The sequence below is a fragment of the Cucurbita maxima genome, unplaced genomic scaffold (assembly GCF_002738345.1).
Source record: "Cucurbita maxima cultivar Rimu unplaced genomic scaffold, Cmax_1.0 Cma_Scf00016, whole genome shotgun sequence".
In the NCBI taxonomy this organism is placed as follows: domain Eukaryota; kingdom Viridiplantae; phylum Streptophyta; class Magnoliopsida; order Cucurbitales; family Cucurbitaceae; genus Cucurbita; species Cucurbita maxima.
The window spans coordinates 498,613-512,699 of record NW_019272032.1 but is presented as its reverse complement, the minus strand read 5'-3'; the positions used below and the strand labels follow the sequence as shown (position 1 = coordinate 512,699).

General features: G+C 33.5%; 3 protein-coding genes across 7 annotated transcripts; 2 read left to right on the top strand and 1 right to left on the bottom strand.

Moving 5' to 3' along the window:
• Positions 1-3,255: 3,255 nt before the first annotated feature.
• LOC111491121 (mitochondrial import inner membrane translocase subunit Tim13-like) lies at positions 3,256-7,011 on the top strand. The gene is made up of 2 exons (XM_023139885.1): positions 3,256-3,479; positions 6,643-7,011. Exons 1-2 carry the CDS (start codon positions 3,369-3,371, stop codon positions 6,790-6,792), a joined length of 261 nt encoding a protein of 86 aa, XP_022995653.1. The 5' UTR covers positions 3,256-3,368; the 3' UTR covers positions 6,793-7,011.
• A 727-nt stretch (positions 7,012-7,738) lies between these two features.
• LOC111491116 (metal tolerance protein 1-like) lies at positions 7,739-11,296 on the bottom strand. Of its 5 annotated transcripts, none has more exons than XM_023139875.1 (2): positions 11,141-11,296; positions 7,739-9,100 (listed from the first exon to the last, which is right to left on the bottom strand). In XM_023139875.1, the coding sequence occupies exon 2, from the start codon at positions 9,098-9,100 to the stop codon at positions 7,844-7,846; it is 1,257 nt and encodes a 418-aa protein (XP_022995643.1). In that variant the 5' UTR covers positions 11,141-11,296; the 3' UTR covers positions 7,739-7,843. The 5 variants fall into 5 exon arrangements, with proteins under 5 accessions (XP_022995643.1, XP_022995647.1, XP_022995646.1 ...); XM_023139879.1 differs by lacking the exon at positions 11,141-11,296 and adding an exon at positions 10,979-11,116; XM_023139878.1 differs by lacking the exon at positions 11,141-11,296 and adding an exon at positions 10,817-10,956.
• Positions 11,297-12,437: 1,141 nt separating this feature from the next.
• On the top strand, positions 12,438-12,950 carry LOC111491392 (RING-H2 finger protein ATL46-like). The gene has a single exon (XM_023140308.1). The coding sequence runs from the start codon at positions 12,438-12,440 to the stop codon at positions 12,948-12,950; it is 513 nt and encodes a 170-aa protein (XP_022996076.1).
• Positions 12,951-14,087: the final 1,137 nt, after the last annotated feature.

Genomic DNA, 14,087 nt, shown 5'->3' with positions numbered 1-14,087 from the left:
TTTTTTTTTTTTTTTTTTTTTTTTTTTTGTTTTGTTTTTTAAGAAATATAAAACATTTTCCCCCTCATTATTAATTTTTTCTTTTTTCTTCTTGTGTTTGGTGGCGTGTTTATCGAGATCGAGAAAAATACTTTTTCATTTTTTTTTTCCGAATCAATTAAACATCGCCTCCCGTTGATTAAAACTGAAAAAATGAGATAGAGAAGAATATTTTTTTCATTTTCTTTTTTTGAATCGATCAAGTCTCAGGTTGATTAAAAATGAAAAAGATAAGATTATTCTACGTAAACTTGACTAAAAAGTTAGCTAATAATTTCTCTGAGCAGTTTGATTTCAAGACACTTGTGAATGGATCAACATAGTTGTAGCTTTAGCCATATATAAAGCATTGGGTTGAACTCTTTTTTGGTGTCAAGTTATTAATAGTTATGAATAAGACTAGAAGAATGGGACCTATTATGAGACATACAATACATTACACACCACCCTAGTCCATTAAGTGCTCTACCTTGGGCCATCGACATCATACGCTCTACTGAAATAGATTTCATGGAAAACCAGCTATATCCGATCTTGGTTCTCCTCGTATTTTGCCACATATGTGGGTTCGGTCCTCCAAGGCCTGTTAAAGCTATTTTTTCAACTCTCTCATGGCTAGATCGATTAATTTCAGGTCAAATAGGAAGAACTCGAAGATATATATCAAGTGAAGATTTAAACCATCAATCTCAAAAGATCGATTGATTTGAGGCTTTTCCAGGTCATGAATGGTTATATGAAATACTATGAACATTGTTATCTCGAAGGGCAGTGGTTATCCATTAGTTTGAACCTTCACTTTCTTTGAAAACCCTAATAAAGATGGGCATTAAATTAGTTGTATGGTTGAATGAAATACATTAATTAATGGTATTTTGGAATCCAACAATAATAAATGTTTCGCCAAAATTCTTTGTATTCTGTTTTGAGAATAAAGGAATCAATTTGGAATAGGATATTCCACCCCTCAATTCACCTAATTTGGAAATAGAATCTCATTCTATTGCCCTATATTTATGCTTATTTTATTTTAATATAAAAATCAAAGTGGAATAAATAAATAAATAAAATAAATATTATTATTGGCTTTAGTTAATATAATATAGAATTAAATTATTGCATTTAAATGTTTTGTTGACTATTATTGTCAATCAACTTTCTTATTCAACTACCATGTCGTTATGAGCTTCTAAATTATTTATATTAATAAAAAAAAAAATTAAAGCATTTAATTAAAGTTATTCGAAAATTAAATAATTATATAAAAAGAGAGGGAGAAAAAGATGGATGGGGTTTGTGTGAAATTATGGCAAACTGAAGATGATGAAATTCGATGTGGGAGTTCATCATATTCTCCACATTTCTTCTAGTGACAACTTTCATCACGTGGGCCCAATTTTTTTTTTTTTTTTTAAGCACTTTCTCATAATTTATTTGTACAATAAATAAATATATATATATATATAAATTTCTTGTTAATATAAAGTATAATATTTCATTAAACTTTTAATTAGATACAATATGATATAAAATCATTTTACATATAATATATTATATGGCTGCTGTTTGACACCAAATTTAAATTTTGTAAATTTATTATATATTTTTAAAATTCAAAAACTTATTATACAACAAATTTAGGTATTTTTAACCAAACAAATGCATATTTAAAAATTTATGAATTAAATTTATAATTTTATCTTTAATATAATATATTAAAAAAAAAAGACAAAAAATTTTCTATTGTAATAGTACTCTCATTTTATATTTCATACTATTTTTATAATATATATATATATATTAAAAGTGCTAATTCTTCACCGGTCGAAATTTTAAATTATGAAAAAGATAATTAATGTATAAATTCGAAATTCGAACTGAATCTATTTGGGTTTAGAAAATCAACTTGAAACACTAATCCAACCCAATCTAGTTGTTATTGTTTGGGTCGGGTCATTTTAGATTATCCAATTGAATATATTCTCGTAATTAAGAATTCAATTGATGAGTTGTTTTATTTATTTTTTTGTAAAGTTAGTGAACTTCATTTTCTCATATAGGTTTGTCCTTGCCTCTTTTTGCAACTTTATTTAACCAAAGACAAAATTAAACAATGACTAATCATTAATGACGCTTTCTTTTTCTAAATTAATTGATTATTTATAATAATTGCAATCAGATACACACTTTATATATGATTTAACCCGTAAAAATAAAATTTTCAACCTCAAATTTATCTCTTCCTCCCATAAACTAAGAGTCTTTCTAACATGTTTTATCTTCACTCGCGTTCATTCTTATAAAATTTATAGGAGGTGACTAAACATAAAATTACTTTCAACAAAACATACTTAATTTTAAAGTTCTTAGGATTGAGTCATTACCTTCCATTCTTTTAAGATTTTATTCCTTTCTAAAAAAAGATTTAATCATAGAAGAATCATGAAATTTCGAAGGTTAGGGGCAACTATGAGATTAGGAAAGGAGGACTCATTTTAATTAACTAATTAACCAGTTTTTTAATTGTAAAGTAAAAAAGAATAATGGTAAGGAATGATACCTTTGTCCACTTCTCCTTAGTTTTATATCGTGAGCCGTTGTTTTTACTCTCTTGCTTGCATATATAACGTCTCTTTCAAAATTCTTTCTTTCAGAAATCTCTCTCTGCCCCTGTTTTCTAAATCCTTCTTCTTAGACCGAGGCCAGAGGTTCGAGCATACGTCACTTGACCATAGGCGATGTAAGAACGAATTGGTTTTACTCACTTGTCGTTGGAAAGTAAGTGTCGCACAATCGCAAGTCCGCTGCCATCAAAAGTGCGATTGTTACAAGTGGTAGTGTCACATAAAAATTTAGAGCTCAATTTTGGTTTCATCTTATAGAGCTCGATTTTGTTAATCCTAAATGTGAAAAGATGAGTTTTATTGGTCTATAAAATGAATTTTATAGAGCTCGGTTAAAAGAAAATTGGTATAGGTTTGGTCTTGAAGTTTGAAATTCATTTTAATGAGTCGTTTAGTTATAAAAAATAAAAATTTATATTTTTTTTCAACTCTATATATTATCAAAATTCAAAATTTAGAGACTAATTAAAAATTAAAATCAATCCGGTAGATTAAATAAAAACTAAATTTAAATTTAAATTTAAGAATGAAAATAGTAATAAATAAATAAAATAATAAACTATTCTAACGGCGGGATAAAATTGAACCGCACCCTACGCGCCCTAATTGTGTCGCCGTCGCTTCCCTCGACAACAAAATCAGCTCTGGGGCGCAACCAAACTACAAATAGGCAGTGGTTTATAGGGTTTTGCAACCACCGAACAAATGGATTCATTTTCGTCACCGTCAAGCGATTCTTCCCAATTTTCTGCCAATGAATTCAGGGATCAGCTCAAGACTCAGCTAGCCCAGGCCTACGCAGAGGAGTTTCTTGAGGTTCAATTCTCCCCTACTTGTTTCTTTTCTACTAAACTTGTTGGTCGAGTTACCGATATGTATGTGCGGATGTACGTATATCTGGACTTCTTAGAGTATTCGGTTTGATGAATGCGTTTCACTTTTATGTGTTATGTGATAGTAGAAATGAATTCGGAATTTCTGTGTCTAAAGCTTGGGTAGCGCTAGGAGCTGGCTTTTGAAGATGGAATGTAAGAATTAATCAATGCGAATTGTCGAGACTACAGATTTTGGAGTATTCTTTCGCAACATTAAATGGAATCCTTTACATGCGCATTTCTCAGTTATAGTTCGAACTTGTTTTTTATATCCTCATTTTTTAAAATTTGCTAATTGAAGATGTAGAAATGTTCAATCCATTTAGAATTTCTTTAGTGATTTGAGTGCAATGGAAATAAAGTACTTGATCTTGCTCTCTGTTTCTAGAGTTACTTTTTCGGTTTGGTGATTATAAGTTAGCAACTATCTTGTAGTTTTTTTGTCTAACTTGTTTTGTAGGATTTATTGACAGAATAGTTTGTCTGCCCGTTGTTTTTGACGCGGAAGGGGAGTAGCTAGTACTAGTAGGAGGAGCAAACTTTCTGAAATAAATTTCTTGAACCCTATAATTAGTGCCTTAGCATGAAACTATTATTGGTGTGTGGTAAAGGACACGTTCTTTAATTTACTCTCACTGTAAGGATTTATAAAGATCAGTACAGACGATGGTTTTACTTGGATCAAAAAGTTCTCTAATAAGATAGGGACTTTTGTGAAGAGGTCTTGAGAAATTGGAGAGTGAAGAATCTTATTGTTCCTGTTTGGGTTAACAGGAAGGGCTAGAAGGGATTTTCTTTGTGATTCAGAATTTCTTCAAGATCAACACTTTGGAAAGTGTTTGTGCATGTGGAACGAAAGATCATTTCTAGATATTTTGACAAACAATTTAGGCCCCTACCAGACCCCTAAAAAGGGTTGATCATAGTTGGTTGTGTTGAGGATTATTGGGAGTGAGTCCCACATTGGTTAATTTAGTGGAAGATCATGGGTTTATAAATGAGGAATACTATCTCCATTGGTATGAGGCCTTTTGGGGAAGCCCACATGAGAGCTTATGCTCAAAGTGGACAATATCATACTATTGTGAAGAGTCGTGTTCGTCTAATAGGTTAAACCTTGCTTGCGCTCATAGAAAAGTGACCGGCGGACAGTATGAAATTAGGTAGTTTAAAGACATGGTGGAACAACATTATTCTAAGTCATTAAACATTTGGAAATGCTTGAAGCTTGAACGGAAGTGGCCCCATCTTATGGGGTGGGAATAGGATCTAAAACTAGGGGCTCCTTTCGCAAACCATTTTGAATTTTTGTTTCTTTCTTTTTTTGCCCCTAGAATGATAAATCAACTGATGATATCCTCAATATTCTTCACATTATTACCAACCCTTAAGTTTGATGCGAGGAAAGTTGTGATTGTGGCCATCTATATGTGTCATCTGGAGGTGCAACAGTTAGCTATTAGATAAGGCATATGTATACATGTCATCTGGAGGTGCAACAGCTTGCTATTAGACAAGGCACATGCACAGAAGGGGCAATCATCCCTGCAGACTTCAGTACCCCATATGCCTCTTGGAGGAACCCATTAAAAAGAACATTTCCAATTGCCGTATTTAAAGGAAAGCATCTTACGGTGGTTGGTCAATTGATGCTGTCTAGTGCCCCTATGTATTCTTTCTCTTTTTAGATCCGATGTACTTCACCTAAGGAGATTTAAAAGAAAATGAGACTCTTTGGGCTAGCAGTTATCTCGGAAATGGGAAAATTTCATTTTTGGAATAATGGCAACCTGCACAAATTTTTTTGCGTGTTCAATTGAAACTACGAAGGGAAGATAAGGAAAAGAAAAGGATGGCTGTAGAATAATAATGGGGTTAATGCTATGATTCCATGACTATAGTCTAGGCCACTATGATTGATATACACCTTCTTCTTCTTATCATGCTCACTCATAGGATGAAAATACTGTCGGTATTGACCGAAATATCGGTAAAGTTGAATTTTTGAAAACGATATAAAGGGGAGAGTCATTTTTCCAAAACACCAATGATATTGTCGATATTTGTTGATATTTTATTGATATTTTACAGATATTTTATCTAATATCCGTGATATTTTGCTTATGTTCATGACACTTTGTTGCTTTTCTTCTCTCTCGACTCCAACATATACCTTGATTTATCTCACTTTGAAACGGTGTAGTGTGAGTTTTAGGGCTAGGCCAAGAATTTAGGGTCACAAATCCATAACCAAATCATATTAAAAATCTTTGTCTCAAATGTCTCCTTCATTGTTTTTCTTATACAATTATCAATAGCATATTAATTATTGTCTACTCCCAAAAAGATATCTTGTTATTGTTAAATGATGTATTTGTGTGTTGACATGACTATAAATTAATTAATTAATCAAAATTTTATAGATATATTTTAGATACATTATTTTACTATCTGTTTTCATATTAATGTATATGTTAATGTTATAAATGTTTAAAATGATTGTTTATGACTTAAATAAGTTTTCTGGGATGTTTATTAAGAAATTTATAAAATTTCAACAATTTTTTGACATCTTTGATTTTTTCTGGAATACTTGTCTGTTATTTGAGTTATCGATATTGAACCAGCTTTGATATTTTCATCATATCTTTTATTGTAAAAATTAGTATGGAATTACAATATATATATATATATTTTGTAATTCTTGGACTTTAATTTCTGCGAATAGAAACTAATAGTTTTATTTATGGGATAAATCTCAGGAGGGGTAGGACATTGAAAATACTGAGTTCAGTAGAATTTTCATTCCTGTAAGATTTTCAGTTGTCAAGGGTTTTTGGGACCATACTTGGGTCTGTGGTGTTGTGTTTGCCGGTTCTTTTGCAGTTTGGTTATAGTTTTGTATCTTGATAAAAGATCTAAAAGCCGGATTCAAATTAGGTATTTGAATCTTTTTTTCCTTTTTCTCACAATTTAAAATTTTTCATTGATATTTCCTGCACTGCGTATGTTCCTTGTAGCAGCATCATGGTTCTTGATAATAGTTGCGATTAATGAAATGAACTTTCCAACAATTTGGAGTTGCCAATTGCACTTTTTTGCAGACCTTAAGAGTAAAGTGTTTTGACAAGTGTATCACAAAGCCAGGGTCAAACCTAAGTGGGAGTGAAAGCAGTTGCATCTCCAGGTGCATGGAGCGCTATATTGAGGCTACTAGCCTCGTCAGTAAAGCCCTGTTTAAGACACCACACTGAAGGAAAGGTTTTGCCTGAGAGATTAAGAGTTTGAGGTATCTTTAGCCACCTACAATTTTTCTGAGATTCCCCATTTGATATTTTTGTTTTCCAGATCTTGAATCTTTCGCAAGGAGAAGTACTTTTGATTTGAGGCCCCATAGATAATATTGGTATCATTTACTTGTTTACGAACATGTCAACTTTGGGTCAATTAATCTCTCATTCCTTCTCAGTTAACTGCTCTACCAAGCTGATATGATTCTATTGGTCGGATAAAGTAAATAGATGAGTGGCTAGAACGAGGTGAAAGTACCTTGAAAGCTACACTGATAGCAATTTTGAGATGATTCCTTAAAGATTAGGATATCATATTTAAAGTAGGTAAGAAACAAGGTCACTATCGTTAGTGCAAAAGCTTGCGACTAAGGGAGGCACATGATAGGAGTAGGACCAGCAATTATAGCTTCTCTCTCATCAGGTCAATGTTTGCATCTATGATTACATGAGATGCTCCAAAAACATTTACAGGGATAGATTATGTTTCAGTCTTGGTACAATCATGAAAACCTACATCAATGGAAGGTACCTTTTGGTTAGCTGATTCTAACGAAGATCGAAATTATCTTAATCGAAACTATTGAGACGAAGTACAATTACCTTAACTTTTAGAGTTGTCACTCATGCTTGATTTTTCTCAAACATGTCCTCGTTCAAAATCAGAATTGTAAAAAGGTATCTGTAGGGAAATGGGCTCTAAGGCACTCAATTCATTAAAATGATAGCATTTTATAGGTAACTTCATCAATTGAAAGTCGCGTGATTAGGTGTTTTGCATACTGCAATATTAACATTAACTAGAACATGCCCTTAAGAAAAGTTTATTGATTTTGAAATTAAAATAATGCTAATTAATTATCGACCCATTTGTTTTTTAGATCGTTGAAAATCACTTTTAAATGAGATCTAAGAAGAAAAATGAAGACGTTAAACTCTTGGGAATTCAAAAGAAGCAAATCTTTCCTTTTAAACCAAACCTACAAATAAACATTCATGGATTCAATCCGAAAATCTACTGGCGCTCTATCTGAATGGTGACATGGCTGATGTTGTACTCTCTTTTGATATACTCTATAACATTGTCCAATACCATATCTGCATTTGCCTCTGGCTTTATTATAACATGGCATGCCAATAGAACCTTTCCAACCGTTATCGCCCAGATGTGCAGTTCATGAACTGCAACTACTTCCTCCATCTCGCATAGACCCTTCTCGAGCTTCGTTGCATCAATCTCTCGCGGTGTACTCTCCATTAGAACCTCGAGGATGTTTCGGAGCATTTGAATTGTTGTGTATAGCACAATTACAGAGAAAATGAGAGTGCATATCAGATCAAGAATCTTGTATTCGGGTTTATACCATATGATTGCCCCGCCAACCATCACTCCAACGCTTTGGATGGAATCTCCGAGTACGTGAAGGTAAGCCCCCTGGACGTTTATGTTTCGTTCTCTTTTCTGGGTCTTGGTAACCTTTTGTGAATGGCTTTCAAGTAAGGGTGTAGTTACTGATTCCTCATGTGCGTGATGATGTTGATGCTTAACACTATCGCCGGCAGCTCCCTCTTCTTCGTGGTGGGGGTGGTGGTGGTGGTGTGCGGTAACACTAATCCCATGGTGATGCCTATGATCCTCATGACCGTGTTCGTGGCCACCAGGACCGTGGTTGTGATCACCATGTCCATGACTGTGGCCATGAGAATGAGCATGACCATGTTCGTGACCGAGCAGCAGAGCCATAGCTATGTTAACAACCAACCCAAATGCAGAAACAGCAAACATAAGCAGCCCCTTGACTTCTCCCGGACCATTGATAAGGCGGACAATGGCTTCATAAACAAGAATCCCAGCAAGAAGCCAGATCATCTGAATGGAAACGAGGGCACCAAGTATTTCAATCCGGAAGAACCCATATGACTGGCGTGGAGTTGCCTCCCAACCAGAGGCCCAGAGAGAGAACAAGGAAATGGCAAAAGCAGCAACATCCGACAACAAATGAGCAGCATCAGTCAATATTGCAAGACTGTTTGCTTTAATACCTCCCACTACTTCTATACTCATAAAAACGATGCAGCAAACAGCTGCTATGAAAAGCTTCCGCATGGATGCATTTCGCTCCCTCATATCAATCGAACTGTTTTTTGCGTCTTTAAATCCACAGGAAGGTGCCTCCCCACAAATTTTACTTCCCACAATGCTAGGCCCTACTGCTTGCACATCTCCAATTACTTCAATCATGTGACCATGATCATGATTTTGCACTTCCATCTGAGTTTCAGGAAGAAAAGATGTTTAAACGATAAGAAACCGAGAACAACACAAAAGCAAAGGCATAAACGTCTCAGTTGTTTTAGTACAATGAATTAGTGTTCTTAGAACTCGAGAACACAATTAACCTATAGAACATATCATGTTCAAGTAAGGTTTGATGCTGAATTAGTATTCATACTCCTACAAGAAGATTTAAGACGAAACTTTTAACACGACGATACGCTCGCAACTTTGAAAGCTAGCTGAAACTGAGAATGTTTACTTAATCCACCACACTTAAATGGTGTGAAAGTTATCTATTTATAATCAAATAAATTACATGGATATGAAAAGAGTAATAAATAGAAATAACAACAAAGGTAAAGATACCTATGGTAAGAAGGTAAATATCTACCTTATAATAAAATATCAAATATGATATATATGGTAAACTATAATTTAGTACTAAATATCATATATATAAAATAGAATGTTTGCTTTTATTTGTTCAAAATGGATTCGACGGCAGAATCTTTTGATACAAATAAGTTCTCATAAGGATATTGAATAGGTACATGCTAACTACTTTGATCAGTGGACTTTATACTTCATAAAGTTAGTTGACCAAAATTCATGAATCTAGTTACCACAAGAAAAACTTTTTTTTATATCGATAAGTGTCTACGCTAGTTTGTGCGAAACTCGACTAATTTCACCGAACATTAACTTTCTCATACTATGGATCATCAAAAGTTCTAACATAAAAAATTTCCTTCCTGAAATCATGACAGTGAATAACTCCTACAAAAATGGATGAACCAAGCAATATTTAAAGATAATAGCTTTAATGTCAGTTACAGCACCATGCATCACTTTTACCTTACACTATATCTTTATTTCAGGCAAAGTCATGACAGTAAATTGGCAGGATAGCTGTCAACATTCTCATCAAACTTAGCAGTTTCAAATAGAGTCATGCGTTACATATCATTAGTCGACGAGAACTCTTGTTTATATCTGAACCCCTTCCCAACCAAGTGCTACAACTAATGACTTGACAAAAACACAGCATAAAAGCGGACAAAGACAACTGGAGGGGTAGAACACATGTGAGCTGTAGAATAATGAAAAAGTAGATAAAGACAAGCATATAATGACAACGCAAAGCGAAACACAGCAAGCCTTGCATGATCCCTCACTCAGTAGCTCACAATTCTAGGTAGAAAGGAAGGGTGGAGCAAAAGTAATCAGTTTTCTGTCATAAACAGCATACTAATAGTAAAACAGCAAGAGATTTACCACTGGAGAATCAATAAATTTACGGTAGAAATCCATATTAAAAACTGTTCTAATATAAAGATCATTATCTCCCACAAATGATACAAGTACAAAACTACTGGGTGAAATTGAACTACTCAACAAAAATTGAAGTTCAATATTAATTATCTAGTTCCCCCACCTTCAATAGATTCCTCAAAGAACAATTATAGTTTGTACAACAAATTCTTCAATTATTATAAAGAATATCATTCTTGAAAGAGAATTAAAATAAAAAAAGGTAGCAGCTAAAAAAAATTTCCAAACCCAGAAAGAACTACATAAGCTCGTTATTTCAGAGGCAGACCTTCATTCAGCAAGCAAACAGAGAGAGTAATGCTCAGCAACCAAAAAAAAAATGAAAGAAAGAACAAAGAGCAACTCAATCAGAGATTCAAGGAACAAGAACACATATACCGTAACAAAGATAACAACACAGAAACTCAACGCACAAAACCTAACACTATTTGTCGATCAAATCAATATTGCAATCAATGTAATCCATGAAAACTACGAAACCCGATCTAGAGATGAGCAAAATCGAAAACCCAGAAAGAAAATAGCGAAAAAAGGCAATACCCAAAACGCTTATCTAAAAGGGACAATAAACGAATATTCGCAGGATTCCCAGAAGCTCAAGCGTCAACAAAATCAGATCGATTCCACAGGATTAAAATAAATGGGGAAAAAACTATTAAAAGAAACACCCAACGACAATCTGAGAGAGAAAGGGAGAGAAACCTTCGAAAAATGCTGATATACTCAGAGAAAATAAGGTGCATAGGCAAAAGGGGATATGAGTGGCAGAGGAGAAATGAGGACGGCCGCCGGGGCTTTTTGGCTTTCTTGGAGGCGCAGTAGTGTGGGATCGCAGCAATGATTTGGTTTCGCCTTGGAAAATCGTTTAAATTAACCCAATAAAAAAACTGATATATAACTTACTTATTTTAGGAAATTATTATTATTATTATTATTTTGAAATGTTAAATTCTGTACTTTTATAGGGTTTAAAAAATTCAAAAAAGAAAAAAATATTACAGAACATGGATTTTAAAAATCAAGCAATATTTTATTTAAAAAACCAACTAACTTAAGCCCTAAATTTTAGGCCTTTTCAAAAAAATGTTGTATCTCAGTTCCAACCACGACACGACTCACATGTTTTTTATATAGATTTAAGCTTTATTAGAATGAGTTGTCTCTTTATTATGTAGTTTAGATGACACAGCGAGATTAATAATCATAATTATCGAAACAAAAACTTATTAAACTGTTATCATACTTGGTCGTAACTAAAAAATGTCTAGTTCTATTTATCCTTCGCACTGCTCGCAAGCATTAGGATGTTTATTTGACAAACTCAATTTTCTAAATCGTAAAGCGGAGAGGGGCAATAAAGGAAGTGGAAGAGTCATAGAACTTGCACTCCATTAGGAGGCAACAATGATGACATCCCAAATTTCATGTGATACTTGAAATAATCTTGAACGAGATAGAGACAAAATATGACGGTTGGAGAGGAAAATAGAACATACTTATAAGGGTTTGAAAATCTCTCACTAGCAAATGTGTCTTAAAATCATGAGATTGACGACTATACTTAACGATCCAAAGTGGACAATATTTGTTAGTAGTGAGTTTGGACTGTTACAAATGGTATCAGAGTCAAACACCAGTGTACCAGCGAAACACTAACGCTCTAAGAGGGGTGAATTGTTAGAGCGTTGGAGAAGAGAACAGAACATTCCTTATAAATTTGTAGAAATCTCTCCTTACCAAATACGTTTGAAACGATGAGGTTAACGGATTGAGATTGAATGAAGGTATACTAGGATCCAGCTGCCTTGTCCATTCCATATGGTACATGCTCAATTCTAAAGATTATATTATTTTTGTTGTGGGTTGGTAAGGGGACCTATATATTTTATACGAATTCACCCGCCGGCTTTATCCAACTTTTCCCCTTTAAAACTCCAAATCCGTCATAAAAAACAGAGCATTTTGGGGATTTTCCTTCGTTTTGATCCATAAAAACCTCATGGGGTTCCTCCATTTCGCCATTAACGCCCAAACAAGCTCTCAAATCCTCCATCAAGCCTTCACCAGAATCCTCCTCCAATTCAAGCTTCTCGCAGCTCATTTCGGCCTCATCAAGCCCTCACCGGAGCTTGTCGCTGACTCTCCCTTCGAGCGCCCTACAAGCTACGTGTTGCTCACCGAGGGCCGCTACCCCTCGCTGGTCACTGTCCCGGCCGTCGATTTACAGGTCAGGATCAAGACCAGCCTTCCGATCATCGAGTATGGGGATTTTGTTGAAAAACAGGGGAGGGGGTCGCCGGAAAATAAGGTGGATGAAGAGAATCGAAAGTGTACGATCTGTTTGTGTGAAATGGAGAGATCGGAGACGATGAGAGAGCTCTGTAATTGCTGCCATGTCTTCCATCGGGACTGTTTGGATACGTGGATTGATGAGTTTCGGATTACTTGCCCCGTTTGTAGATCCATGCTTTTTCCCGCCGGTGAAGGCGATGGGTTTCCATTCGTCCGGTGAGATTGAGCCGCCGCAGCTAACCACTATCCGCAAGCTGAGACGGACGGCGGCGATTCCTTTGACTGAAGTTCTTTTAGACCATCGTATTTCAGTAAAAATTTATTTTGTTTAAACAATCAATTGTCACATCCTTCTCCATTATTTCATTAGCTTAGCTAATAATTTAAATTATCATTTATTATGTAAATTTGAGAAAAATAAAATAATGAAATGGATAATAAGTTATTTTATGGGGTGTAACGTAAATTTTTTAAAAAAGATAATATATGACTACGGATAAGGAAAATATACTCTAAATTTTATTTATGGTCCACTTTGTAGCATTTAATTAACCAACCAATAAAACTAAAATAAAAAAAGAATATTGGTTCACATTTATGTCAAGCAATCTGGAAGAAATGAGCTGGCAGAGTTGTCCAATTACAAATATTGGTCCACGCACCAATCATTTTATGGAGGCCTGGTTTCCCAGTTTTTAAAAAACTAATAAATTAATGTAGTTTTTAAGTTTTTTATTATTATAATTTTAAATGTTTCAATTTTCTTATATTTTAACTTAATCAATCTTTTTTGTAATAATGAATTGCAATAAATTTAAAAATATACCGACAACTCATTTATAAATTAAATGAAAGATTTTAAAATTTTAAGATTTAATACATCTAAATTATATACCAGTTTATGATTTTTTTAAAGTCCATGAAAATTGACTTCGTAAAAAAATATTTAAATATTTATAAACACTATTTTATTTTTAGTAAGTAGATGTAGTACGGAGATTTGAACGTTGTACTAAAATAATGAATGAAATTTAGTAAAATAAAATAATATATTTAAAAAAATTTGGACATATTATACATCATTAAAATTTAATAAAAAATTTAAAATTTTGAATTTGAATTTTTAATTTAAAATTATTATTATTATGATGGAAAGGACTGTTCATTTATGAAGGACCACTGAACCTTGGTTGGTATCGAGAACACCGGCTGAAATTGTTTTTCATTGCATTTAAAATATTTGATTTTTTTGTTCCCTAAATAAATAGGTTGTTAAATAAATAAATAAATAAATTTGGTCAACCCTTTCTCAAAAAAACGTTGTTTTTTCGTTTTTAATTTTTTTAGTTATTTTTTT